The sequence below is a fragment of the Sceloporus occidentalis genome, unplaced genomic scaffold (assembly GCF_023333645.1).
Source record: "Sceloporus occidentalis isolate IW3139 unplaced genomic scaffold, rSceOcc1.0.p SCAF_3, whole genome shotgun sequence".
In the NCBI taxonomy this organism is placed as follows: Eukaryota; Metazoa; Chordata; class Lepidosauria; order Squamata; family Phrynosomatidae; genus Sceloporus; species Sceloporus occidentalis.
Genome location: NW_028316983.1, coordinates 117,860,983 through 117,887,710, shown reverse-complemented (window position 1 = coordinate 117,887,710; position 26,728 = coordinate 117,860,983). Strand labels below are relative to the sequence as shown.

Here is a 26,728-nt window from a genome sequence, read left to right as displayed (position 1 = left end):
AATATAATATGAAGAGCAGGTTTAGACTTATAAGATGGAAGATTGAAGATAAAGAGGAAGGAACATCAGTAACTTGCGATATGCAGATGATACCATACTGCAAAGTGTAAAGGCAGGTCTACTGTTGAACATAAACAAAAATATTGACTACAGAGGGTCTACATAAATTCAGCCTAGACAATGAGGAAATTGAAATACCATACATACTTGACTATAAGTCGACCTCATATATAAGTCGAGGTCAGGTTTTGGAGGCAAAATTATGGATTTTGATATGACCCTTGGATAAGTCGAGGGTAAAACTTAGGGGCATGTAACAAAGGATCTAAATGATGAAGCAAAGGAAAACAATGCCAAAGAACCTGCAAAATGATGGCAGGCATAACTGTTTTAACTCACACTAAAAGCTGAATGGAAGAGAGAGTAGAGGGAGGTCAGTGCTTCTAGGACAGATTGCACTCTTGTCTTACACCAGGGGATCATTCCCTTTTTTATTAAATATTAAAATATAATATTTACATTTGACCCATGGATAAGTTGACCTGGGATTTTTGGGTTAATTTTTTGACTAAAATTTCTAGACTTATACATGAGTATATACAGTAGTTAAACATTTCCTGTACCTTGAATCAAGTATTGATCAGAACAGAGACTGCTGTCAAGAATTCAGAAGAAAACCAGGATTGGGAAAGGCAGCAATGGAAGAATTAGATATGATTCTATAGTATAAAGATACACAACTGAGCACTAAAGCGAGACTGTGACATGGTGATCCTGTGGATGAGACATCTCCATGCCCTGCTGTCCTCCACTGCTAAAATTCAAGACTGTGTACTCCCTGTTTTAGTCTATCCTTCTGGTGTGTAGTCTTCCTCTCTTTCTGTTGCCCTCTACTTTCATTAGTATTATTTTTTTCTAATGAGTCATGCCTTCTCATGATGTGCCCAGAGTACGACAGTCTCAGTTTCGTTATCTTGGCTTCCAGGGAATATTTACCCTTGATCTGATCAAGGACCCATTTGTTCCTCTTTTTGGCTGTCCATGGTATCCTTAGCATTCTTCTCCAGCACCACATCTCAAATGAGTTTAAAGTCGCTCCTCCTAGTCCGCAGACTTGAGATCTGTGGATTTAAAAAACCGGGTAGGGGTGACCACCATTCATCTCAATGATGCGTGCACCCCATTCAAGCCTATGGGGCTTGAATATGCATGAATTTTAGAACCTACCTGGGGAGGGGGGGGGGGGACTGGAAAGGATCCCATGCAGGTTCCAAGGGGCAACTGTATTTTCTTTCTGCTTGGAATCAGTATTGTCTCCTGTATAATCCTGTTTGAGTTGTAGATTCCTTCTCTTAATCTTGCCAACATTGGATAGGTTGGAGTGACACAAGATAAGATTCAGAAGTTGAGAGCAAAAATTGGTTTGTGAAAAGCAAAGATGCTTAAGTGAGGTGCCATACTAAGTTTTTAGTTATTAATTATTTAGGTGGTCATGCTAGTGAGGGAACAAGTGTGCTATAGTTGTTAGAGCATTAGGCTATGACTCTGGAGACTAGGATTCAAATCCCTGCTTGGCCATGGAAACCCACTGGGTGAATTTGGGCAAGTCACATTATCTCAGCCTCAAAGCAAGACAAAAGGAAACCCATTGAACAAATCTTGTCAAGAAAACCTTCTGGGCTTAAAGTTGCTATATGTCAGAAATAACTTGAAAGCACACAGAAAACAATAGGTTTGTGAAGTAAAATGAGAACAAGAAAACTATGTACTTGTCTACACTAGTGACCAAAGCCACTGCTAGGAGTTTTCATGGCATAGGGCTACTTCCTGGGAGAATCCTTTTTGTCCTTAATCTGACTTTGCACCAAAGTAAGCAAAGCCAGGGGAAACCCTTGGGTTCCCAGGAAATTCCAGAGTGCCTCTGGTTCTTTTGGCTGTGTGGGCAGCTGAATCGGGTCTAGTTTGGCTGATCCTATTGTCAACATGTCAAGAGCCATGTCATCCCCCTTACCAGGCACTAAGCAGCGTAGGCAAGGGGGTGGATCCCCTTTGGACCTTACACTGCTGCTTCCTCGTTGGTCAAGCAGCTCCTTGGCTATCATGCCAGCACTTCTGCTGTGGTCAGAATGGGGAACCCATGTAATCAATAAAGAGAGGGTAGAGCAACCCCCTAGATCATGTGGCTGGACATCTCCAGGTGTCCAGCCATGTAATCTAGGAGGGTAAGCAAGATCATTGACTGTGACATCTCCAGAAGGTGTTCAGCCATGCTGTCTAGGAGAGGAGCTTGCTCTACCCCCTCCTTGTTGATTGCACAGGCACCCTGTTTTGCCGCAGCAGAAGCACTGGTGTGCCTGGCAGGCTTTACACACAATAAGGGAGAGATGTAGCAGCGGTTCCAGAGACAGGACAGGACAGTGGAGCTGATATGGTGTTGGTCAGCTGTCTTATCTGGACAATGACATTCCATCACACTCCTAGCACAGTATGTATGACTACCCTCATAGTCAATCTGGGGCCAGTCCGGAGCATAATGCTCCATACTGGCCCCTAGATTTAGTGGCCTGTATTGATAATTCCTATGTAGCTCTTTTGAATTCTCAGTACTTGAGTCTCTGCCACTCAGGTAGGAATTTTATCTTGTTCTTTGATGTATTTCCTCTTTTGTGCTGCACTGGCAACTGAAATGATATATTATGGGGACATCGAACCTGGAGGAGGGCATGATCATCATTCTGATTAGAGCTGTGGATCTGGTATGCCAAACCTTTGACTCTGACTCTTCTATTTTTCTTCTCTCTAGCTTCAACTCCTCATAAATGGTCAATGTATATTCATTTGTAATTTTAAAAATTACTGTAGTAAAGTGGTAGCACAAGGCATTTTGTCACCACCATGTGATTTGGGCTACTTAGACTGATAGAACATAAAATCTATTTCTTTGATTAAAATTTCTGAAGAATAAAACTTTTTCCTAAATTTCTATGAAATTACTGGTAAGTATGGAAACTAGGCATTTAATGTTATAAGCATTTAATGTTATAAGTGCATTTATAGTGACTCCATCCCCACAACTTTGATTCCAATATTTCTTTATCTAGTGTTAAACATTTAAAAATTCCAATCTTAAGATCATATTTCACAGGAAAACAATTCCTAACTTTTCCAAAACTTTTTCCTTAAGGGCCAGATAACGCTAATGGATATTCCTGTATTTAAAGCTATTCAACCAGAGGTATGTAATTCTTGCATAATGTTTGAATTTACATAAATTAGGGGACAGACATCCTTGCGGTGTCGGGCTATACATATATTTTAGAACTAAAAATATGATCATTTGTATATGCACAAAGAATTTGTTTTCTGTTTTTCCTGAATTTTATACAGCTAGTTTTAGAACATGTGGCTTTAGGGACTTTGATTTATCATGAATTAATATTATTGACTCTTAGTATATTGAAAGGTGACTTGAAGGCACATGCACACACGCATATCAGTACAAATAGGTACTGGTGGAATTATATCTGTTTTTACTGTTGAGCATCTCTTAACAGCTGGAGAGAGAATACTATAAATGTGAAGTTTTTATATTTTTCCTGTCTTAGCTTGAATGTGGAGGAAAAAATAAGCCAAATGCAGATATTCTGTGATAACAAAACAAGACAGAAAACCATGTTGTAAAGACCTTAGAAGTCCTAGCTAACTTTAATTTGTCATCAGCCTTCTGTGCTTGTTATAAATCTTGGGGCAGGTAGGAGTCTTCAGTGGCAAAAGCTGGGCAAGCATTGCTTTCAGACTTTGTGGTGCTGGGCTACTTGTGTAGTTTCACTAGGCAAAGCTCTGGATCTGAAGACAGCTGTCCCCAGATCAGATATGGTTGAGAACAAAATGTCAGGCCTTAGAAGTGTATGCTAAGTCAGTTTTTGTATTTCCTAAATATTTAAATCAAAAGAAAACATTATTTTGTTGTGCATGTATGTTTAATTTTAAGGCGGTTCTCTTTTACTTAAAGTGAAAAAAATAAGCCAAATGCAGATATTCTGTGATAACAAAAAGTTCTCTTTTACTTAAAGTGAAATAGAAAAATACACCCAAGTGGTCTAAGTAAATAACTTTAGTTTTGAAAGTTCTCATTTTTATAAAGCTGTTCCTTCATTAATAAATTTCTCTTTAACCATGCAATTTCAGTTCTTTAGCCAATATCCTTAAAAGATGGCTTTCATCTGCTGTGAAATAAACAGTTGGTTAACACAACAAATCCAATCTTGATTTGACTTATTTATTTATTATTTCTGAATATATCCTCAAATTACCTCATATTGAGGATTTGCAGTGTCTGTGGTATACTTAATTCTATGTGTACTTTTTAACACAAAAATCTTCCAAAGCAAATGAACCTCTTCCAGAAGGATTTGCTTACAAGAGTTAGCACTGTAACTCTTTATGGTAAATATTGCCTTCATACTAGTACAGGGTTTGTTTTTGTAAGAGTCTAGTAAATAGCAAATGTATTGAGGATATTTTTTTAAATAAAATATTAAATGTTCTTTTAATTTACATAAATAAATGTTGCCACTTTAAAATGTATTCCTATGTAATAGTGTTAGCTTATAATTACTGTATTGTATTACAGTTAATTGTGTAATAATTAATTTGGTTTTAAAATAGACAGTTTACATAAAATCAGCACTATTTCATATCTACCTTACTTTAAAAAAAAACTGTCCTTAAGAAAGGCTGTTTACACACATCCCCATGAAAAACCATCTTCTGCCAAGCATTGGATTGTCTGAGAGGCTACAATACTGTATGACAGTTTATGTCCACCAAGAATTCCCAGACAGAAGAGAAGAGAACAGGCAATCTAGTGCTTTCCAGATATTTTGAACTATAATTCACATAAACTCCAGCCACTATGGCTAGTGTTTGTGAAGGAAGCTCATAATTACTTAGATGGAGTGAAATTCACATCTGATTTATGGGAATAACTTGGGGGGGTGGGGGTGGCGGGGGGCGGTTGGCCAGTGTTCAATGAAATATTACATTTTCTTAGAATCATATAATCTTAAGAATTGGAAAGAACCACAAGGGCTATCTAGTCTAACCCCCTGCCATATTCTTCCTAATATTTATGTAGAATTTATTTTCATGTAATTGATTCATGTTCTGCTCAGAATATAAGCCAGCCCCATCTTCTACATGACATCCATTCAGATATTTAAAGATAGCAATCATGTCATCTCTCAGTCTTCTTTTCCCCAAGATAAACATACTCCACTTCCTAAGGTGTTCCTCATAAAACTTGGTTTCCAGACCTTTGATTATTTTGGTTGTTCTTCCCTGGACATTTTCCCTCTTGTTGATATCCTTATTGAACAGCTGTGCCCAAAACTGGACACAATATTCCATTTAGTTTGACTTGACTTGTTTTTAAGAAACCAGTGCTGGGTATTCGTAATCACAGCATTCCTTTCTAATAGCTCACAGTTCTATTCGTGATCTGTTCTAGAAACTTTCCTGGTATTGACTTAAGCTGACTGGTTGCTTGCTGTTTGGGTTCTCTTTTTTCCCATTTTAAAAATGAGCACAATCTGCTAGGACTTTACTGTTCTCGAAGAATTCCTCAAAAGATTTTTGACAGTGGCTTTGAGATTACATCAGCAAGTTCTCTTAGTCTTTTTGGATACCGCCCCTCTGGCCTTGGAGACTTGAATTTATTTAGAGTAGCTAGATATTCCTTTACTACATTTTAATGTATTGTAGCCTGTTGTCTCATAACAACATGATTTATTTCATTTTCACCAGTCCCATCACTGGTTTTTGTTTTGAGGAAGATTAGGACAAAGAGGGTATTAAACAATTCAACCTACCGTATATACTTGATATATGTCGACCTCACGTATAAGTCAAGGGCAAGTTTTGGGGGCAAAATTATGGATTTTGATACAACTCATGGCTAAGTTGAGTCAAACATTCAAAAAGGCCAGAAGAAGCATCATGGTGGAAAGAGTTTAGGCAGCTGATGATTCTTTTGGGTGCCCCCACGATGAAGTAAGCTCATACCTTTCGCCACTCTACTCAGAGAAGAAGAGTTAAAATACACTTATTTACATTGACCCATGGATAAGTCAACCCGGCTTTTTGGAGTCAATTTTTTGACAAAAATTTCTAGACTTATACATGAATATATACAGTACTCTTTACCTATCCCCTGTTAACATTGTACCATCTTCTCTACACAGTGGCCCCACCATTTCCTTGTTCTTCCTCTTGCTTTGTACATAACCAAAAACCCCTATTTATTCTTTTTAACCTCCCTTGTTAATCTGAGCTCCTTCTGAGCTTTAACTTTTCTAACTTTTACTCTGCAAGTATTGGCTATTCATTTGTATTCCTCTTTGGTTGTTTTCCTCTTTTAAAAATTCTTATATATGTCTCTTAAATATCAGCTTACCTGAAAGTTCCTTCTAGATCAACTCTAGTTTCCTTAGACGTCTTTAAGAACCTCCCATGAACCAAGAACCCCTTTTATTATATAAAATACACAATTAACAAAAATAAGCGAACACAATGGACAATCACTACAGGACAACATAAATCATTACACTACAAAATCTAACAAAACAACTACATCCTGTTGACCTTTTCAGTCAGTTCTGTATCAGTTCTTCGATAAGTCAACATTATCTATCTTCTTGCACTAGAATAAATTTCTCTTTTTATAACTTCCTTACATAGCCTTGTCATCATAACAGACCTCTTAGATTCATTATTTATAAGTATTGTTCTTACTGAATCTTAATTCCTCTATGTTACAAAAACTATTTTACTGAGACTCTATTAAACAAACTTTTCTTAAGCTCCCACCTTAATTCTGTTAGTTACATAAATTTCCATCTTTTTTTCTTTCCAAAATTTAAGAGACTCCTCCATTCGTCTGAGATGCCATTATCTTTTAATACTGCTGTAAGTAGATCCATATCCATTGCTTCTCTTAATTTAATTAGCCATTCTTCTCCAGTTGGCATTCTGTTAGTTTTCCAAAATTGCGTATATAAGATCCTTGCCGTCATGATCATATATAAAAGTACACTACCATATTTTTTTTCTGTTTTACTATCTAGTCTGCTTGTCATATTTAGAAGGAATATATGATGGTCCAGAGTTATTTCCACCTGAAGAATTTTGTTTGTTAATTCCAATATATTTTTCCAATAACTTTTTGCCATTTGACAATTCCACAACATGTGTATGAAATTGCCCTCTTGCTTTTGACATTTCCAACGTTTTATGCATCCTCTCTTATACATCATATTTAATTTTGACGATGTCATATACCACTGGTGGAGCATTTTAATATAGTTTTCTTGTTAGTTTTGGCAGAGAAACCATGAACCCTTTGAGCAATTCTGACCATGGGAATTCATCCAGTATTTCTCTAAACTTACTGAAATCTTCTTTCTTGAAGTCTAGATTGAATGTCTTGCTACATTTGTCCTCTCCTTTCCTCTGTATAGCAAATCCTAAGAAGACATGATCTCTCCCATCCAAGGATCCTACAGTTTCTACTCCGTTGTCTAGTTCATTTCTGTTGTTTAGGAGCAAATCCAAAAGGCTTCCACCACCTTTTGTACAGTGGAATTGTTTGCAAGGCTAATGATGAATTTGTTGGACCGTACACTCTTGGAAGAGTGTGATTTATTGATATATTGTGCTGTGGTTAAGTGACCCATTCGGTCCTGAAGATCTGATAACTTTGAAGTTTAAGTGTTGTCAGGTTTTTAGAAAAACACCCAAATACAGCTCGCATGCCATATCAACAGATTCTTTATCTACAGATTCCACTATCCACAGCTTGGAAATATTTTTAAAATATATAAATTCCAAAAAGCAAACCTTGATTTTTGCCATTTTATAGAAGGGACATCATTTTACTGTGCCATTGTATTTAATGGGATTTGAGCATCCATGCATTTTGGTACCTACAGAGGGCGGTGTGTGTGCGTTCGGAATCAAACCACAGTGGATAACAAGGTCCCATTGTACATTATCCATATTTGTGTTTCACTCCATGCAGTACGTACCCCATGGCTGAACCTTACTATATCAAGTGACCATCATTTTTCAGATCTCTCAAATCTTCAGATGTGTAACAAGACATCTGAGTAAACTGCTGTTGAAAAAGCAGTGCTTGGATATACTTCTAAAGTAATTTACCCTGACCTTTTTGATGATATTTTATACTGATCTCAGTACTTAAGGGAGGCAGAAAAGTATGTCTAATTTAATCCATTGCCAGGACTTTAATATTTTCCACAACTCTATAAAGTTCTATAATTTTCATGATAATTCACCATTCATATTGTAAATAGCAATAGTAAATTATTTAAAATTTACATTTATTGTTTTATAATAAACAGTTTATTTAACTGTTAGAGTGTTCTGCTTCACTGATAAAAGGAAAGACCTTTATTGTTTTGAAATCCATGTAAACTATTACATTCATCTAAAATTACCTAGGAACTCTCAAGCTGCGGTTGGAATAAAAAGGAGAAATACAGTTCTGCACCAAATGCAGTTGCCTTTACAAGAAGATTCAACCATGTAAGTTTCTATTTCACATTTCTTGTCCCAGCTGTATGCCTAAAAGAATTTGATTTGCATGATTTTTTTTTAAATTGATGCCACCTCTTCCTGTTGTGAATGTTGCTGTGAACTTGTCACATAGCTTTTAAAATCTCCTCCCTGTGCCTAAATATGATGCTGTGTTATTATTTTTTATCAGGCTTATTGGATATGCCATAATTACTTATAAACTCTTTTATATAGTATATTGGATATGATTGCATTTTATCAGAAAGTCAGTTGGATCCATCTGTCTTAGAGAGCGTACCGTTTAAGTAGCCCCAACAGAATTGTATTGAAGTAGTGATCTGGTTTTTTGAACAGATATCTCCTAGGTCAGTGCCCTTAACTGTTGCAGATGTGCTTGATAAGTGTGAAACATAAACTGTTTTGTCGCATTATCATAAAGCAGTGCAAATGAAGCAAAATTGTAGAATTTTTAAATTGCCATTTGTATGTCTCATATCCAATTTATGTGATAATAAGCAGATTCATAGCCTATTTAAAATTCATCAGAGAGTCCCCAAATCATCGGTTAACGTAGGGTTTTTTTGTTTTGTTTTTTTGCTGTTGTGTGCCTTTAAGTGGTTTTTTACTTAATGGCCACGCTTAAGACAAACTCATGATGGGGTATTTATTTATTTTGAAAGATTTGTTCAGAGGAGGTATGCCATTGCCTTCCCTTGAGGCTTAAAGCATGTGACTTGCCTAGGGTCACCCAGTGGGTTTCATGGCCAAGCCAGGAATCGAACCCTTGTCTCCAGAGTCGCGGTCCAATACTCAATCCACTATGCCATGAATTTATGTTATTAATAAGGGGAAATGGAGCTAAAAACAAACAGTCCACCCTATTGCAATCTGAGAACTCAAAAAGAAATAGGAAACATAATGAAAAAGGAAAAAGCCCATGATACAAATCAGTTAGCAAATCTGGAAAATTCTTTGTCAGCCTTGCTGTAAAGCCAGTAACTACCAACAGCTCCATTAAAGCCAGTGGAACACAGATTGGCTCACAGACTGGCAACAATATACATTCCAGTCCCCAAGAAAGGAGACATTAGGGATTGTAGTAACTACAGGCCCATTGCATTAATTTCCCATGCAACAAAGTGGTGATCAAAACTCTTAAACAAAGACTCTACAATATATGGAGCTAGAAATGTCACATGCCCAAGATGGGTTCAGGAAAGGAAGAGGCATTAGCAATCATCTGATAACATATATTGGATAATGGAGCACACCAAAAAATGTCAAAAGAAAACCAGTCTGTGCTTTATACCTTATAGCAAAACCTTTGATTGTGTAGATCTTGAAACACTTTGAATTGATCTTAAAGAAATGGATGTGCCACAACATTTGATTGTGCTGAGGACAACAGGGTACGTTTTATCACCTGTTTAACTTGTACACTGAATGTATCATATGTAAAGCAGGATTAGACTTGGAAAAAGGAGATGTGAATATTGGAGGAAGGAACATCAACAATTTAAGATAAGAAGATGAATGACACCATACTACTAGTAGAAAATAGCAAGGACTTGGAAAGAGTACTGAAGAAAGTCAAAGAAGAAAGTACAAAGACAGGTTTACAGTTGAACATTAAGAAAACAAAAATAAGGACCACAGATGATTTCAGTAACATTACAGTAGGTTATGAAGACATTGAAATAGTTAGTTTTTCCATACCATGCCCCAATCATTAATCAGAATGGAGACTGCAGTTAAGAAATCAGAAGACTAGCAATGAAAGAACTAGACAGAATCCTGAAGTGTCAAGTTATCATTGGACAATAAAGTTAGAACTGTACATGCCATCATATTTTCCATTTCTATGTATGATTGTGAAAGCTGGACTGTGAAGAAAGCTGATAGCAAGAAAATAAACTCATTTAAAATGTGGTGTTGAAAAAGAGTTCTATAGATACTGTGGACTGCTAAAAAGACAAATCTAAAGAGGCACATGTGCAAATCAAGTGTGAACTCTCCCTAGAAGCCAAATGACTAAACTGAAACTGTTGTCCATATCATGGCATGACTTACTAGAAAAGGCAATGATGCTTGGTAAGATAGAAGGGAGTAGGAAAAGAGGAAGACTCCTTCTGTATTGGTAGACTCAGAGGCTGAACAGACCAGCATAAAGAGCCAGCTTCAGGGTGGCATGGGATGTGGCAACTGTCCACTCTGACTCCACTCTCAAACTGGCATCACGCCACCCACCCAGATGATGGGTGACGTCACAACTTTTCTGTGGTGCAGCGTTTACACAGAAAAACCGAAGAAACACGAAAGAGCTACCGCCACAGCATCAAGGGCGGCTTTTTTCAGTCCCAAAAAGGAACGGCATTTTGGGACCAGACTTTTATCAACTTAAAATACATTCCATTTGCTATACAATGAAGTAGAATGGAAAAAAAGAAGAAAAAAACCTTGTAACAAATTTGTTTACTGCTGCGTGATTAATCATAGCAAGAAATTGGAAAACAAAAATAAATGGTATAAAGAAGTTTGGAAATTAGCAATTAATGACAAATTAACATGTAAATTGAAAGTAAAAAAGGATTATGGAAAAGAAATTATTTTGATGAAATATGGGGGGGAAATACTGAAAATGTACTAAGAAAAGAAGATGGGAAATTACCTCCACAGGAGGAGTTAAAATTTTGGATGGAGTATCAAGAAGAGAATGGCTCCGGGAGTGGGGTGCACTAAGGTGATATTTAGGGTCTAAAAAGAAAATGAATAAGATGCAAAAGTATATGTGTGTATGTATGAAAAGAATATTAAAATTTGTTTTGTTTTGTAAAATTTTAAAAAAGATTAATAAAAAATAAAATATATTCCATTTGCTAAGTAACATCAAGTACAGCCACTTCACAACAAATAAATCTCAAGGCACACAGGCAATCCTGCCCACAAAATACCCATAAATACACCCTATAACACCGATAAAAATCCACAAAGTACAAGCATAGACACCCCCCCATTCATAGAAACCACAAAGAGATCTTAACTGACACATAGGCAACATTTCCCTGTAAATAAAACTTCCACACCCCCAAACACACAGGGAAGACAATGTTTACTCCTCTAGAGCGTTTGGGATGCCACCAGGTTACTGGTAGAGAGATGGAGAGAAAACAAATCAAGTATTGTGTAGAGAAGCTATGAGTATTTTGTTGTGCTCCAGGAAGACTGACTGTGGCTTGTTCGTGTGTGAATAAAGTACTGTCTCCTGAATGAAACACAGATCTGAATCTTAATTTAGATAAAATCATGCCAGTATGGAAAAATTCTGGAATCCATAGAATCAGAGCAAGTACAAGAGCTCACATCCTGGATACATTAGAAGCACTTACAGTACATGTTTGTGGAGTCGAAGTCTTTCACGGCTGGCATCTGTTGTGGGTTTTTTGAGCTATGTGGCCATGTTCTGGAAGAATTTATTCCTGACATTTCGCCTGCATCTGTGACTGGCATCTTCAGAGGCAGACCTCTTCAGACCTCTGAAAGTGCCAGCCACAGATGCAGGCGAAATGTCAGGAATAAATTCTTCCAAAACACAACCACATAGCCTGAGAAACCTACAAAAAACTACTTAGTTCTTGTTGACATCACAGGAATCAATGTTTTAATGGCTATAAATGTTTCACATTGATTTTAGCAAGATCTAAGCATGGCTAAATTATTTTTGTTCCAAGTTTGTGAACAAAAACAGAAGAACACGTGAAGACTGTGACTTGGATGCATTCTTCTTAGAAGAATGAAAGGAAGATGACAACCTAGAACTATCCCTGAAAATTCTTCTAATCATTCCTTCCTTAGAGAAAAGTACATTCAATTGAATTCAGTTACAACTAGTACCTTGGAAGAAATTTCAGTTACCCCAAGGTACTTACTCCTTGTGGAGAATAACATCCCAGTATTAAAACATTTGTACCTACATATCTACAGTGCTATCAGAAAAGCCCAGGAAATGTTTTCATTTTTAAAATGTGTTTTCATGACATGCCATTCGCCTTACATTTTAACTAGGTTAAAATCAGACACACTTGTCAAGTAAAAGATGGGTTAAAATTGTAATTTATACAGTGGGCTCTTCCCTTACATGGGGAATCCTTTCCGGACACCCCCCCCCCCCCGTGTAAGGGGAATTCCATGTATGCTCAAGCCCCATTGAAGATAATGGGGCTTGTGCATGTGGTGGCGTGGCATTACACCTTCCGGACGCACTGCAGCTTCTTCCGGTGCGGACTTCCAGCATATGCTGGAGTCTGCCTAAGGCACACCCACGTGTAACACGGGCAGACTGTACGTAATAGTATTAAATAAGAGGAGGGAGACAAACTGATGAAAGATGTATTCAACAGTAGAGTTTGTTTATAATTAAGTGGAATTCTGAATTACAAGATATTGCTGTGCCTCATTCTCTCCTTGAAGTGATTTGATACTTTTGAAATTGTTATCATACTTATCGGTACTCAAATTTTTATTTAATATTGAGTAGTTATGCTATATGAATCACTTCAGATATATCAGTTGTTTCAGCTATGTTGTTATATTGCACTATAATTTTAGTTACTTCACAGTGCACTTAATTTTGTTGAATATATTATAAACATTATCAAAATTTAGAAATTAGTGAAGTATTCATAGTAGTAAAATGTACATGCTACATATAATTATTTAGGCTGCTAAATATGTTTTCTAAAAAAAATTATATATGAAAACATTGGGTAATAATTTCAGCATTTCCTACTTTCTTTGCCTTTTCTATATGTCATTTCATATCTTTTTGTTTTTAGGTAAGTTTTTGGGTTGTTAGAGAGATCCTTCATGCACAGACATTAAAAATAAGAGCTGAAGTTCTAAGCCACTACATTAAAACAGCTAAGGTAAGAAGACCTTTTTTGGGATCTATCAAGGATCAACATTTAGACCCAAGTTAAAAATGCAGTAGATAAATATTTGGCTTCATTTATGTATGAAAAAGAGAATGATTGGCCTGCTCAGGTATAGTAGTTAGAATATTGGAGCAATACTGCCCTTTGACCCCGCCCCCCCCCCAATGGATATTCAAATCTGCGAATGCTCAAGTGTGTTGTCCCAAATGGCAGCATGTATATGATGCTGTGCTCCCATTAGGGATAAAGGGCTGGGGAGGGTGAAGTGGGATCAATGCAAGGCTCACAGGAGGGCAGTGGTGAGCATGGGGAGGGGGAGCCTGACCTCTCTGCTCCCCTCCAGGCGACAGTATGCCCTGGAAGCCGCTTGCCTGCTCCTCTTCATTCTCTGGCAGCGACAGCAATTTCCTGGGTCCCCTTCCTGGCAGATGGCTCTTTGGAAGGGAGAAAGGAAGGATGGAAGCCCTGCCCACCCCCTTGCTTCCCTTAGCGACCCCCTCCTCCATCTCCTGCCAGAAAGCAAGGAGGTCAACCTCAGAGGAAGAGACCGGAAGGGGGTGGAGGAGGGGGTTACCAAGGGCAGCGAGGGAGGCAGGCAAGGCTGCCATCCTGCCTTCCAAGGAGCCCTCTGCTGGGAGGGGGACCAAGGAAGTCACCACCGCTGCTGCCGGAGAGCGAGAAGGAGTAGGCAAGGGCCTTCCATGGCTTCCCCTCCCCATGTTTGCCACTGCCCTCCTGTCAGCCCAGCCCACCTACCCAGCCCTTTGTCCCCAGGATAGCACAGCCTCATGTACGTGCTGCCAGTGGGGACAATGCAGGCTTGCTGTCTGTAGATACTCAAATCTGCGGATGGCAAGTAAGCGGATACCGAGAGTGGACTGTTAATATTGAATTGTTTCACAGAAGAGTAATTAAAAAGTAACTGTGACATTGTTAATAATTGTTCTGTTGTTTCCATTGATACAAATACTGGAATCTTGAATACATTTGGAGTTAAATTCCACTGAAATTAATTAGATTTCTAAATGAATATTTGGGCTTGCGAAATACATAAGATACATAAGATCTCAACCATGGTTAGTAGATCACAAAGGCTTCATATGTTTCTCCTCCATCTTTACTTTCCTCTCTCACTCAGATCCTTCCCTGTGCTATATTTTCAACATTGGCCACTATCAACATTAGTTGACATTAACTGTAACATTAAAATGAGTACAAGGAAGGGATGTTATACTGATATTAACCATGGTTAAGATAGTGATCAGTGTTATATTTGTGTGTGTCCTTGATTTGGGGCAAAAGGTGGCACTGTTATACAGTCAGCCCTCCGTATCCACAGATTTTGCACCCAGGGATTCAGCCATCCACAGCTTGAAAATATTCCGATAATAGTAATAATAAATCAAACATTGATTTTGCCACTCTATATAGCATTTTACAATATTTTACTATGCCCTTGTGGGACTTGATCATCTAGGGATTTTGGTATCCACGGGGGGGCGGGGGGTGGGGCAGAGTCATGGAATCCAAGGGCCCACTGTAGCTACTTGCAAGTCAAGTGGAAGATGATTTCCCTACATCTTCTTTTCTCTCTCTGCCACCTTTCACAATCAGCTTAAAATGTTCCCTAAAGTGCCAGGTCTGTGCAGAGTGAAATAGGCTGTAGTGTGGGAGGCTGAAAGGGAGGCTTTTTCTGCTGCACTCAAAGAAGGCGTTTCTGTGTTTTGCGTGAGCTCCCTCTTCCCACTCAGTCTCCCATATCACAGTCTACTCTACCCAACAGGGTCAGTGACTCATGAGAGAAAATTTTAAATGACCTCTTGGGAATGTGGGGGAAGGGAGAGCATGAAAAAGTTAGCTTCTACCTGTCTTCTTATCTGGGAGGATATCTGGATCCAAACATAAGAAATTTGTGACCAACACAGCCACGCAGCTTCACCCTTCCTTACAATTCCTATTGATTTGCTGAGCTTTAATTCTCTAAATTAATAGTTGCACTTGGTAGTGTCTATTTTTTGTTCATAGTGTTGCAGTAAAATAGATTAATACTCATAATTTAAATTGTGGTAAACACATTCCATGATACTGAACTTTGTTTTATTCTTGTCCTCAGAAACTCTATGAGTTAAATAATCTGCATGCACTTATGGCTGTGGTATCTGGGTTACAAAGTGCCCCCATCTTCAGATTGACTAAAACATGGGCGGTAAGTGAACTACACAGAACAATGAGCCATTGCATTCCTTTTATGACCTACAAATTGTTCTTGAAAATTGTGACAAAATTGGCAGCAGTGGTGAGGATGGTTGTGCATGTTGTGAATGAAACCATGCTTCTATCTTCCACCACTAGTGGTCTCTTACACAAAGTTGTAGTACACAAAGCTTCACAAACTGAGGGCAAGCAAGGAGGCATCAGTAAGTCAGCATGAAAAAGAAGAGGACAAAAATCTGGTGCCGAAGGAGTGTAATGAGTGTTTGCAAATAGCTGATACATTTTGGAGTGAAACACTCCTTTTTCACATGCTCAGATGTCTGAGAAACTTAGCACCAAGCATGTGGGATTTTCCCTGCTATCTTGTAATCTCATGTTCGCAGAGATTCAAAGGCTGCTGCTCCCTAGAAGAGCAGGACATGGCAGGCAATCCAAAACTTCAGAAGAGTGAACAGGAAACACTGTTTCAGCATGGAGACACCAAGAAGCATCCTCCTAGTGATTCAACCAGGCGACATCCTGATCTCACTCAATTTGGCACAAACTTATTTGTATATCCTGATGTGCCCAGCACACTGCAAGATTTTCCACTTTTGTCTATGTGGAAAGGAACTTCCAGTGCAATGCAATTCCCTTTGGCCTAACATCAGAACCCAAGGTCTTCATGATGGTGCTGATGGTGACCTGGAGGAGAAATCACATCCATATCTATCCCTATTTGGATGACCTGCTGGAGTGCTCAGCATCTCATCACAGGAGATCCATTGTCTGGGAGCATTAATCAACATAACTCCAGAATCAGTGAGATTCATTCCAGAAAGGATCCAAAGCATCAGAACTATTGTGCAAGTCAAGACATCCAGATGTGCAAATTTTCTGATTGCAGGGACAGCTTCAGGGCTTCATAATTGCCAGCATAGACTGCCTCATGTGGGTGAGGTTACATGCTAGGCCCCTGCAGTAGCTGCTAGGCACCCATCGTCTCCAAGAGCAACCTCAAGATACATATTCCCTTAGCTTTGCATCAGTCCCTCTCTTGGTGTTCACCCAGAGCATCAAATTGTCACATAACTGGCTTTGTGGAAGGGTTGGCCCCGCCTAAAGGATATTCCTGAAAAGCTTCCTCATTCCTGCCTACAGAGAAAGAGAGTCAGATGCCCGTCCTCTCCCTTAGAATTTTGCTTCTTGCTTGTTTGCTAAGCATTTTGTTTTTGTAAAGTATTTCACAGAACTTTGTAGGTTTTTGTTGACTAGAGAACATTTCATCAGAAGATGAAGCTGATTCTAGTTTATACAGAAGTGAGTTCTATAGGTGCCACAGACTTCTGTCATGTTTGGTGCATCAGAGCTTGGCAATTGAGATTTTAATATTATGATCCAAATATCTTCATGAAATATACCTGTATGTAATTATTAAATTTTGTGTTTGGTAGTCTTAATAGTCTTAATCTAGGATATTGCATTTATCCAGTTTTGAAGTCTTATTGAAATGATTTATAACAAAAGATTTAGGGAGCTGTGGGTTTGTTTTTTTATAACTTTACATTGTTTTAATGCTGTGCAAAGAAAGAGACATGGCCTAAACAGACATAATTTATACTCTGTGTAATATAAATATATTTAAAGCCTCCTTTCCCTCAAAATATATCTATATGGATGACTGTTCATCTTTGCTTCTGCCAAAATTTCTGATTTGAAAAAACAGATGCATATTTTGTCAGAAAATATATGCACTACATAGCTTTTCTTCATATCTGCCTATCTTGGTCCTCTGTTAAATAGACTCCTATTGAGGCACTCAGTGCTACTTCTGTTGATGGTCATTCAACCATTTTTTAATTTGGCATCCTTCTATAACCATGATACATTTATAGTCCTGAGTGAAACTGACTCACTTTCACTAACTATCTCATTTATGACATGAAATCATTTTTGAGAGAAGGGTATATGTTTCTGTGTCTTACCCACATACAGAGTCAACTCAGCATGTGTCTTGCTACAGCAGTTTATATGTTCAGCATGGCTGGAAATGGCAATGCTCTTTAAGGAGATTAGTTGAATTGGATAATAAGCCTTTTGTTCAAATGTTATTAGTACTTGGAGGGTTGGAAGGGACCTTAGAAGTAATCTAGTTGACTATAGTGTCAGTGGGGGAAATAAACAAATGCTTTATATTAGACTTGTTATTAAGAATTATTGTTATTAATAATTAATATATTCATTTATTAGTATTTATTAATATATATGGTTGCATTATTTTTACTTTTATTAGATAATAGAAAAAATAATCTGTGCTAATGATGCATTACCAAGTATTCATATTAATCAGTCTGAACTTTTTAATATTTCTTTTTGTGGAAACATTTTTGCTAAATTGTTGAACAGAGTGATAGCTTTCATAGTAACAATTTCTTGATTCTTTTTCCTCCAAAAAGTTATTGAGTCGAAAGGACAAAACTACTTTTGAAAAGTTGGAATATGTGATGAGTAAAGAAGATAATTATAAAAGACTTAGAAACTATATTAGCAGCTTGAAGATGACGCCTTGTATTCCTTATTTAGGTAAGATGAACACCTTATCTTTCTAGTTACACAAATAATAATACCTTTATGGTACATGTGTACAAGAGAAACATTTTTACTTAAATCCTCTTTTCTCAAGAAAAGGAATGTTTTATCAAAATATCTTCCTCTTTAACAAGAGTATCTTATAATGTAAAAGATTGTGTTCTTCGGAGTGCAGTCTGTTTGATAGTTTCATCTTCCATATTGAGAGTCAATGTTAGTCAACATTTACACAGTTCTTTCTTAGGATTGTCGCAGACTAAGAGTAGCTTCAAGCTGGTGTAAATAAGTATGTTGTGGGTATTGCATTAGGTCTAAATTGACAGAAGATACTGCTGGTTCATTCCTGAAAAGTTAACTATGCTCTTTATAGAACTTTATGGGCCATGGTATCTTCCTGGGCCACCTCCCTGAGATGGGTCTTGGAGTCACTATTATGCAGTAGTTTTAGTCTTTCTTGGGGAGGTGAACTCAGAAGATGGTGTTGAGGGATTCCTGTTCAACCCCCTGGCCATTGGCCTGTAGGGTTCCTCAGGATTCTGTTCTGCCCCCCTGTTATTTAACATCTATATGAAGCTGCTGGGAGAGGTCGTCTGGAGTTTTGGAATGAGAGGTCACCAGTATGAGGTTGACACCCAGTTCTATCTCTCCTTCCCATCTTATTCCAAGGAAGCTGTCTCTGTACTGAATCAGTGTCTGTTATCAATAATGGACTGGACGAGGGCAAACAAACTGAAACTTAATCCAGACAAGACAGAGGTGTTCTTGGTCAGTCGTAAAGCAAGATCAGGGAACAGGGGGTTACACTTCCCCTGAAATCTCAGGCTGAAATCACAGTTTGAGTGTTGTCCTGGACTCCGCTCTGAGCCTGGATGCCCAGGTCTCTGAAGTGGCCAAGAATGCATTTGCATAGCTAAAATATGTGCGTTAGCTGCACCCGTTTCTTGTGATGCCAGATCTGGCTATGGTGACAGATGCTTTGATTATATCCCATCTGGACTACTGTAACACACTCTACATGGGGCTGCCTTTGGAAACTGTTTGGAAACTTCAGCAGGTCCAGAATGCTGACCAGAGCCAGTTATAGGGAGGATATAATTCCCTTGTTGGAATAGCTTCACTGGCTAACAGTTTGTTTCCAGGCTCAAAGTGCTGGTCATGACCTATAAAGCCCTATACGGCTTAGGTCCAGATTATTTGAAGAACCGTATCCAATCCTATAAACCTGCCAGGACACTAAGATCATTGGGGGAAGGCTTTCTCTCAGTTCCACCACCATCCCATGTTCGTTTGGTGAAGACACGAGAGAGAGAGGCTTCCCGGTGGCTGCTCCCACCCTCTGGAACTCCTTTCCATGGGAGGCTGTTTACCTTTCAACAGCAGGCCAAGATATTTTTATTTAAGCAAGCGTTTAAAATAGAGGCATGCCATTTTGGTTTTTATATTGAGCATGTGTATTTTATATTGAACATGTGTATTGACTTTTAAATTCCATTATATTTTAATGTAATTTTATATTGCTTTCAGGTTATTTTAACTGTTTTAAATTGTATTGTAATGTTTTTTAAATCTATTAATCACCTTGGGTCCCTTTGAGGAGAAAGGCAGCATATAAATTAAATAAATAAATGTTACATGGCATACAAGAAGGTGCAATTTTATCCCCAGTGTTTTTTAACATCTCATTGAAACTATTGGGGAGATCATCTGGAGGCATGGGGCAGGGTGCTGATGACACCCAAATATATTTCTTCGTGCCCCCCAAAACAGCCTCAGCTAAGGATACTGTATCTTCTTTGAATGAATACCTGGATGAAGAAAAATAATTTGAAACTTGAATCTAGACAAGAGTTGCTTACTATTCAGGGTCAAAATCTGAGGTTGGAGGTGTATCAGCCAGTTCTGGATGGGGTTACACTCCCCCGAAAAACTGTGTTCGCAGCTTGGGAGTGTTCCTGGATCCATTTCTTCAAATATCAGCTCAAATCAATGTGATGGTCAGAAGTTCTTATTATCAGCATCAGTTGATACGCCAGCTACAATCCTTCCTAGAACTGGAAGATATAAAGATGGTAGAGCACGCTCTGGTAACCTAAAAGTTGGACCTTTTCAAAGTCCTGTACATTGGGCTACCTTTGTATCTAGTTCAGGAGCTTCAATTAGTTTGAAACACAGCAACCAGACTGATTGTTGGTACATCTAGAAGTGAGCTTATCACACCAATGTTAAAATCACTCCACTGACTGCCAGTTAGTTTCTGTCCAGAATACAAACTGTTGGTTATTACTTTTAAAGCCCTACATGGTTTGGGTCCAGTTACCTGTGGGGTCACTTCCTTCCATATAATCTGGACCATACACTCAGGTCCTTTGGGGAACATTTACTTCGACTGGCCAGGACTTCACTGGCAACTGCCATCTAGAGGACTTTTTCATCAGGCACCCCTAAACTCTGGAATGCCCTTCTGGGAGAGATCGGACAGCTAAACATGCTGCCTGAATTGAAAATGATATTAAAGACCTATGGTATCTCTTCCAACAGGCCGGCCCAGTCAATTTTCAACTTATGAATTTTCAATTTTATGTTTGGATGATTTTAATGTGTCCTATGTGTATGTGCTTTGACCTATGTGTTTAAACATTTCATATGTTTTAATATATGTTGTATCCTGCCTCAGGCTTTGGGAGAGATGGATAAGAAATAAATTATTATTATTATTATTATTATTATTATTAGATTTAAATTTATTTGATCTAAAAGAAATGGTAGAACCGAGTACACTCATTTTGTTCTCATATGTGAAAATACATTTATACCTTTCAATCATTTTTGGACTTTATTACCAAAAAAGTTAGGTTAGAAGCTTGCATGTTGTGAAGATGAAACATTGCCCAAAAACAGTTTGGGGAAAGGCAATTTATTTTAATGGAGATCGTACTTTGTGCAAAATATAATTTTTCATGGAAACAATTTTTTCTAAATGTGGAAGAACATTGAAAAAATATGAATTACATGAAAGATACAAGATAAAAGTGAAACTTGAAGGATTTGAGTTTAATAAAACAGATTTGGAAAGCATAACATTTGAAAAAGATAAGCATGAAGTTGCTAAGTTCTATGAATTACAGTGGAAATGAAACTAGAGACAATAAAAGATTTGATGATAAAATGAAGGCAGAACAAGAATAGGGGGAAATTGTGGAAGAATGTATAAAATTTACAGGTAGTTATACCCTAATAGAAAATTGTTATAAAATGCTGTACAGATCTTATACCAGTGAAGTTAGCTAAAATATAAAAAAATAGAAGAAGAAAAAACTGTTGGTAATGTCAAAACACCCCAAGAACTTTCTTCCGTGTGGGGGTCATGTCCAAAGAGGAAAAAAGTCTGGACTAAAATTCATAACAGTGATATCTATGATTTTGCAAACTAGAATTCTCATGCAACCAGAAATGTATCTCCTTGATATGTTACATATGCTTGATGAAAAGGTAGAACAGAAACATTCAGAAATTATTTTATATATGGTTACAAGCAGCAAGGCTTGTGTGTGCACAAAAATTGAAAGTTTTTTTTATATATCAACAATAGATGACTGGCTTATCATGCTCTGTGGCATGATTGATACAGACAAGATAACAGTACAGTGAGCCCTCGGTATCTGCAGGGGGGATCCATTCCGGATCCCCCTGTGGATGCCAAAATCCATGGATGCTCAAGTCCCATTGACCTCAATGGTGATGCGGCTATGCAGCCAGGCCACCATTGGAGACAATGGCACTTTGCTGCCCTGGCTGCCTGAAGCCTGCCTCATTGGTGCCTGCCTTCCTTCCTTCTCTCTCTGGAAATCTGCCAGCTCCACTGCATAAGGGTTGGTTCCAGCCGGGAGGCATCTCCGCTGCCGCCTCTCCTTCTTCCGCCTTCCTCCTCCCCGCTGCCACCTCTGCCTCTTCCTCCTCCTCTTCTGCCACCCCCTCCCCCCGGACAGGCCTGCCTTCCGCGGATGCTGGAATCTGCGAATGGCAAGTCCATGGATATGGAGGGCCTACTATACTAATTCAGCGTAAATTAATGACTAGACATGACAAAGATTGGAAAATTTTGGTATCTTTCCTGAAAGGAGGATAGGGTCATTTAGTGGTGTTAAGCTTAGAAGATTGGAGTGGCCATCTTCTCTAGGTTTATAACTTATTATTTGTATTTATATTAAACTGTTATTGCTAAGGACTAGAAGCTATAGTCTGGTCAACACAGGGTTAGACCTAGAAACACAATCCGTTTAGATTCTATATATTTCACTGATATTTAGTTATGGTAAAATGTGGAGATATTTGTGCTAAAATGTTGTTATCTCTCAGAATAACAAGACTGTAAACAATGATATATTAGTTAGGATTTAGGCCAAGGTGACTGATTGAAAAAATAGTTTTAACATTATTCAAGTCTTGTGTTGCTGCAATAGAACCATTTTCAGAAAACTCTAAAACTGCAGTTTTTCATGCTTATAAGGATAGATTTAGGAAACTGTGTAGTCTGTTAGTCACTTGCATGAGTTTCATGTCACTGTTAGCATACTGTTTAATCTATTTCAAAAGACAAGGATGGATTACAGACTTGAAGTTCTCAGTATTGAGCTCAGTGAAAAGCACAGAGTACTTCAGGCAATGCTCTTCAGCAGATCTTGTGTGCAGGAAGTGGTCATTGCTGACAGCTTCGCTTAAAAAAAATTGTTAAAGCCCCTAAAAATGTTGTATACCACTGTCAAAATAACGAAGAAACAAAACCAGCATTCATCCTGTTCCTTGAAATATTTGCTGCTTCTACTGATTTCTGGAAGTAAAGTTTAACGAGGGGAGAACACCCAAGTTTTTAAAAATGCAGCTCAGATACATTTTGGCCTTTTCCGTAACCTGTAACCATTCAGCCTTCAAAACTTCAGATTAATAGGCTGTGATCCCCAGACCTCTCTACCGCCCAGCGCCTTGTTGTCTGCTGTACTGCTGTGGAGGGAATTGGCAGCCCTGGCAAGTGTTTCCTTAACACGAAGGTATTAAATCTGTAAGAATTGCTTTCTAGTCACGCAAAATGTTTATCGACTTGTTAACCATAACAAAGAAAACAAACACTTGTTACAGGAGCCAGTTCCTCCAAGAACAAATTGTCATCCAGTCTTTTAAGATTAGTATCAATTACAATATTTAAAGTGTTGACAACATTTACAGTGATAGGAGGACTGTTTCCATTTAAACATACTTTCAAAAGTGTTCCATCAGATGTGCAGCAGAACTCTTTCCAAAATAGGATGGAACAATTGCCTGTTGCATTCCTTGTAAAAATTACAGTATGAAAACATTTCTGCAATAACCTCAACGTTTATTCAACCATATAGACAAAATCTCTAGTCACAAGGTATTTCTTGGAAAAGTCATTCTATCATCATAGAGAGCATAACATTGAAGCATTCTAGGAGAAAAGCTTTCTTATACTAAGGCCCCATATAGACTGGCCTGAAAGGCTGGACTCTGGGTGGAATCAGGGCACAGCGTTCTGACAACATGTACCCTGACTCCGCCCCCAGGGCACCATGATGTTGTACACCGCTTCATACAGCGTGTCACATCATGACGCACATCTGGTACTGTGTCCAGATGACGCAGTGCCGAAGGGGTGACATAGCTATGGCACCCTTTGGAGGGTGCAAAAAGAGTGGCTTTTTGCAGCTCCTTTTTGCACACCCCCCCAAAGGCTGGGTCGGGACCACAGAATGAGGTTGCTGTGGCCCCAATCCAGCCAGGAAAGGGACAACATTCTTCTGCCCCATAGGGCAGTCTATATAGCCCCTTAGGCACTGAAAGTTTACTTAGATATAAAGCACTTAATTACTGAGGGAAAGATTTAATTTTAAAGGACAAGATCAGTTGAAAGGGATGCACGTCTTAGTCATTGGTTGGCAACAAATAGCAAACGCAGTATGATCTGGTTATTTTTATGGTAGGCAGAGCAATTGTTAAAAGATCTTGTAGACTGAGCATGTGAAGAAAAATATAGCAGTTCATGTACGTGTCCAATTGCATTTAATGCTTCGGATTGACAGATTTTTGTGTGTTTAAATTGTATAGATGTCAGACTTCCAGAAAATTTGAAAAGCAAGACAGTTGCAGCTCTATGTGAATATAATTATTCACAGCTTGAGTCATTCCCCAGCATGCCATCCTGCAACCTTACTAACTATACTGATTGAGTTTGTTTTTGTGCTGATATTAGAGAAAGCTAGGACTGTGATCTTAGGGGACTATTTCATGCTGAAGCCATTTCTCATGAGCTGGCTTGGGACTTCATAGATCTCCCAGGAGCTGTCATTGGTAGGCCTTTTATGGTAAAAGTTTGGAATCAAGGCTCCAGTTTTTTCCTGCAGGTTTAAGGGAACCCAAGTCTGCTCTACCACCACTCTGAGATAATTGATTCTAATGGATTTCTGAATGTTTTCAGAGTCCCCCCCCCCCCCAATTGGACATACCTGGCAGTTCTCTTGGAGCAATAGACTCATTATGGAGTGGGGAGGTGTGAAATGGTCACTCCTCAGAGCCCTCTTGGTCTTCCTTCTAGGAAGCTGAAACAAATGGAATAACCCAGGTGATGGTTGGCAGTAGGTCTGACTGTGAAACTGCCTATTAGGTTGCAAACAGGACAGCAAAAAGCCTGCCTTCCATTGCTTATAAACTGCTAGGTATTTGAGGGTTTTATTTTATTTTGCATCCACTGTAACACTGGGGCTGTAGCAGACCTGGTGAGGGTGTCTAGCTCTGGACTCATTTTAAGATGAGTTAGATTGAGGATGTGGAGAAACTGTTGGCAGTAAAGTGTCTTCTGATGTCTTGATCCTTCCCTCCCTGGGTAGGGTTGCCAGACAGTATGAAAATCAAGATGACAGACCATATCCTGAAGCATTTTCTGCCCCTTCTTGCCTCTACGTCCCTTTCAAAAGGCTTGAGTATTTTCACGGTCCCCCCCCCCCATCTTTAGTCCCTGCATTCCTCCCACTAACCCCACTCTCCATCCCTAACTGCTTATCCCTCCTCTAAAATCCCAACCACCATCCCGTAGTTTAAGCCATCTACATTGGAGACAACACAAATATATCTGCTTATACTGTGCAGAGAAGTAGATATTTTTTACATACACCTCTTTTTCTTACTCTTTTTCTTTTCTTTCTTCTCCGTACTCCCCTCCTGTCTTGCATGCCTTTATTTATTTTTAACACACACAACACTCTCTCTCTCTCTCTGATGCAAAAAGAGGGGGAGAGAACCTCACTGCCCATCGAAGATTTAAAGCCATGACTGCTAGAGCCTATCTCCACCTTCTCCCTGTCTCTCCCTGTTAACAGAGTGATCATCACCTGCCTTTGATTTTCATTGTATTGCTCTCTTCAGAGAAGAATAAGAAGGGAAGGGAGTTTCTCAGTCTCTGACAAAATGCAGCCTAGAACAAAACAGGAATCCAGGATTTGTGAGACTTCAGTCATGCCCAGTTGGCCAGGACATTTTTTTAGACCCTCCAATCCATGATTGTTCCGGTTTCCCAGCACATATGGCAAGCCTGGGTTATTAAAACTAGACAAAGGGGTACAGCCAAGTGGATTTGGATTTACAGTGTGGTGAATCCTTTTTTACACTGAGGAGAGATGCTCACGCCTCTTAAGAAGGAAATGTTACAGCCACTTTTAAAGAAACTCACTCTGGACCTCATGGTTCTTGACAACTGCCACCTAGTTGAAAATGGCCCATTTGAGGGAAAGGATCTTGAGACAATTGCAGTAGCATTTTTGAATGATTCTAATTTTTCCATACCAATTTTTGTCTGAATTCAGCTTCTGATAGTAATTTGAAAAACCAAATGCTGCCTGAAGACAGTTCTGGATCCATCTTTATAGCTGCAGGACCCAGAAGGCATTGTTCTTTGGAATACCTTTTACCAGCTTTGGGTGGTACACTAGTTATAGTTGTTCCTGAACTGAAACCATCTGGCCACAGTGATCTAGATGTTGGGAATCATGAGGTTAGACTATTACAATGTGCTGTATGTGTGACTGCCTTAAAGATGATTCAGAAAATGCAGCTAGTGTAAAATGCTTTTGCCAGTCTTCATGATTGGCACATCTGGCTGAAGGAATTGTACTGGCTGCTTATTTGATAACAGGCAAGATTTAAGGTTTTGTTGTTAGCCTATCAAGCCTAATTACCTGATATATCAACTTCTTCCTTATGAACTCATTTCATCCCGGTAACCACCTGGAGAAGCCCTCCTGGTAGTGCTGCATGCTTCTGTGTTTTTCTGCGGTCAGTCACAGGAAGAATACTTAGCTTGATTCCACCCATGGAATAGTCTTCTCTCTAATCTTACACATGTGTAAACAGTTCTT

The 26,728-nt window shown here is 38.7% G+C and overlaps 1 protein-coding gene across 3 annotated transcripts in view; it reads left to right on the top strand.

Moving 5' to 3' along the window:
• The window catches only part of LOC149316624 (ras-specific guanine nucleotide-releasing factor RalGPS2), a 150,125-nt gene that overhangs the window by 50,100 nt on the left and 73,297 nt on the right, over nt 1-26,728 (top strand). For all 3 annotated transcript variants that reach the window (XM_089515956.1, XM_089515955.1, XM_089515957.1), the window contains 5 exons: nt 3,185-3,235; nt 8,521-8,604; nt 13,428-13,517; nt 15,640-15,732; nt 18,176-18,302. In XM_089515956.1, the coding sequence (XP_089372082.1) occupies nt 3,185-3,235; nt 8,521-8,604; nt 13,428-13,517; nt 15,640-15,732; nt 18,176-18,302 (445 nt within the window). The remainder of the gene's footprint in view (nt 1-3,184; nt 3,236-8,520; nt 8,605-13,427; nt 13,518-15,639; nt 15,733-18,175; nt 18,303-26,728) is intronic.